The sequence below is a fragment of the Berghia stephanieae genome, chromosome 4, assembly GCF_034508935.2.
Source record: "Berghia stephanieae isolate SIO BIC M18660-M18661 chromosome 4, UCSD_Bste_1.3, whole genome shotgun sequence".
Classification (NCBI taxonomy): Eukaryota; Metazoa; Mollusca; class Gastropoda; order Nudibranchia; family Aeolidiidae; genus Berghia; species Berghia stephanieae.
The window spans coordinates 14,180,287-14,182,834 of NC_088363.1; the positions used below are offsets into that span (position 1 = coordinate 14,180,287).

At 35.5% G+C, this 2,548-nt stretch overlaps 1 protein-coding gene across 1 annotated transcript in view; it reads left to right on the forward strand.

Annotated features, from left to right (window-relative positions):
• Window positions 1-1,236: 1,236 nt before the first annotated feature.
• LOC144970060 (bile salt-activated lipase-like) overlaps window positions 1,237-2,548 on the forward strand; it is a 4,846-nt gene continuing 3,534 nt past the window's right edge. Inside the window, exons 1-2 of the mRNA XM_078909260.1 lie at window positions 1,237-1,336; window positions 2,197-2,548. The exon at window positions 2,197-2,548 is cut by the window's right edge and continues 1,353 nt beyond it. Coding sequence (XP_078765386.1) covers window positions 2,268-2,548 — 281 coding nt within the window. The 5' untranslated portion in view covers window positions 1,237-1,336; window positions 2,197-2,267. The remainder of the gene's footprint in view (window positions 1,337-2,196) is intronic.

Consider the following 2,548-nt stretch of genomic DNA (forward strand, 5'->3'; position numbering starts at 1 on the left):
TCAACTACCATTAACATGTAAAAACTAAAAACATTACTACGCCTATAATTTGTCTAAGAAATATGTAATAAATAGGCATAGTGTAAAAGTAAACCCGGGTAAACTACGGATATAGTCGGTGTTAGGGTTGAGTGAGTTAATGTGGCTATCGTCTGCATGAAATTGGTAAGGACGAATATCGTCACCCGTCGTTGCCGTACGTAAGGACAAATAGTTGAAAAGATCAGCATCTTAAAAGTCTAATCTCTCTCATCCTACTTTACTGTGTAAGACTCATTCATTTTGCAAGTACAGTTCACTCCAGATAATCGCAACACCTTAAGATCAGCGAAAATGTTGCGATTAACTGAAATTGTGATTAACTGAAGTTGAGTTTCCCGTCCCATAATGCAACATGTTGCCTCCGAGTGTACAAGATCTTGGGACTGTCCCTGCGGTATCTTTGGTCAATTTCAGATAAAATGATGGGACACTGTTTTCACCAGCGCTTGTTGTAAGTTTCTATAACAATTTTGATTTGATCACTGATCAGTTCCATACCATATATGATAAACTTAACCCAATTGTGTCAAACATTGTTCTTAGTCCACCACAGACTGAGCAATTTGATTGAAATAAAAACCAAGCAAAAGCAGCTTTGATGCAAGCCGACATCTTAATCAGATTGGATTAACTTTCACTCTTTTGTTCTCAACATTCGTAAGAGTCAAAGAGAAAAGCCGTGATGAGAGACTAAGTTCTCGGCAAACCCATATGCACAGTTGTCACTCCCAAAACAAAGGAGACCACCAGGGTTGCCAATTTGGCAGATTTTCTGCCAAATGTCCTTTTTTTTGGGGCAGAATTTGAAGTCGTCTGGCAAAGAAAAATCAGTTTGGTAGTTTGGCAGATTTTATTTTCCGAGGCCTAGGGATGAATGTATAGGTCTACTCCACGTTTTCCATGGCAATTTTTATGTATTAGTGATATTTTTAAACGTGGGAAATGAAAAAAAAAATTATGACATCGGCCTTGAGAATTTTTTGTTTAACAAAACTGATGAGTTTTCAAAGGGGGTACTATAAATAGTATGGTTTGGCAGATGTTTGTTGTATTTGGCAGATTTTTTAGTCCAGTTGGCAGAATGCCTGAAATTAATCTGGCAACCCTGGATACCACCCAGTTTCTCCTCGCATATTATCTGAATTGCCTAACACCAGCAAATGTTATCAGTGGTAATCTATTGCAAAACGTCAAATAGAAAGCAGGACCAAAGAACTATCACGTGATAGGAGATTCTATATATAGGGGACGCTGTCGTTGTTACAAACGTTTTCTTACAGAGTCAATTGCCAAGGTAAGTGACTGGAATAAATAATCATTTGTTTTTCCGGCGATTTGTCAATAGCTAGGGTAAGGATTGATTTTTTAAAATTGTTTGTCTTTGGCCCAAATCATTGAAGGCGACATGTCAATCATCACTAGATATTCTACGAGATGTCCTCATTAAAATTCATATTATATCAATCATCACTAGATATTCTACGAGATGTCCTCATTAAAATTCATATTATATCAATCATCACTAGATATTCTACGAGATGTCCTCATTAAAATTCATATTATATCAATCATCACTAGACATTCTACGAGATGTCCTCATTAAAATTCATATTATATCAATCATCACTAGATATTCTACGAGATGTCCTCATTAAAATTCATATTATATCCGTGTTACAATTAATGTCTAGATCTATCCTGTGTCCGTGAAAACTATGATATGTAATTCCAATTTCAATTATGATTTTCACCATGTATAATATTATGTTTGTTTCTCTGTGGTAACTTACCAATATTCCTTTTAAATATTTTATTTCTTAATAATGATATAATGATATGATATGAATTTTAATGGGCTAAAATAGGCTAAGGCCTTTAAATGCCCAAGACCCGTTAGCATATCAGCATAGCAAATCAATTCTAAATTTTAGTCATGAATATTTTTATTTGTACAAAACAATATTCTTACTTTGTAACGTTATGTTACTTTGATTTGCCAGTCGTCACGGGTAGCCATCGTGAACTTATAGCCAGACACTGACCAAAAAATGACGTCATTTCAGGTGGTTTTTATTTTAATCGAGAACGTAGCCTTGAAAGTTGCTCGTTACAATTTGAACATCCTTTTAATGTTATTTTTTTTTCTTCTGACAGAAATAGTTTGCTTATATTTTGTCAACATTTCCCTCGATACAAGCGTTGCAAGATATTGTTGTCATTTGGACATGGAGAAATGTGTTACATTTGGAATTTTTGCACAGCTATTTTTATTGGTCCTCACACAATGGAACACAGTTGCTGGGTTGGATATCAAGGCGTCTGTCATGAATACAAAGTTTATAGGGGAAAGGAAATGTAACTCTACAAGAGGATATGCCTCATTTCGTGGAATCCGTTATGGCGAGCCGCCTTCTGGGGACAAGAGATTTCAGAAATCGACCATTTACAAATACAGTGAAGATAATGTTGAGGCAAAGAATTACGGAAATGTTTGTCCACAGATGAG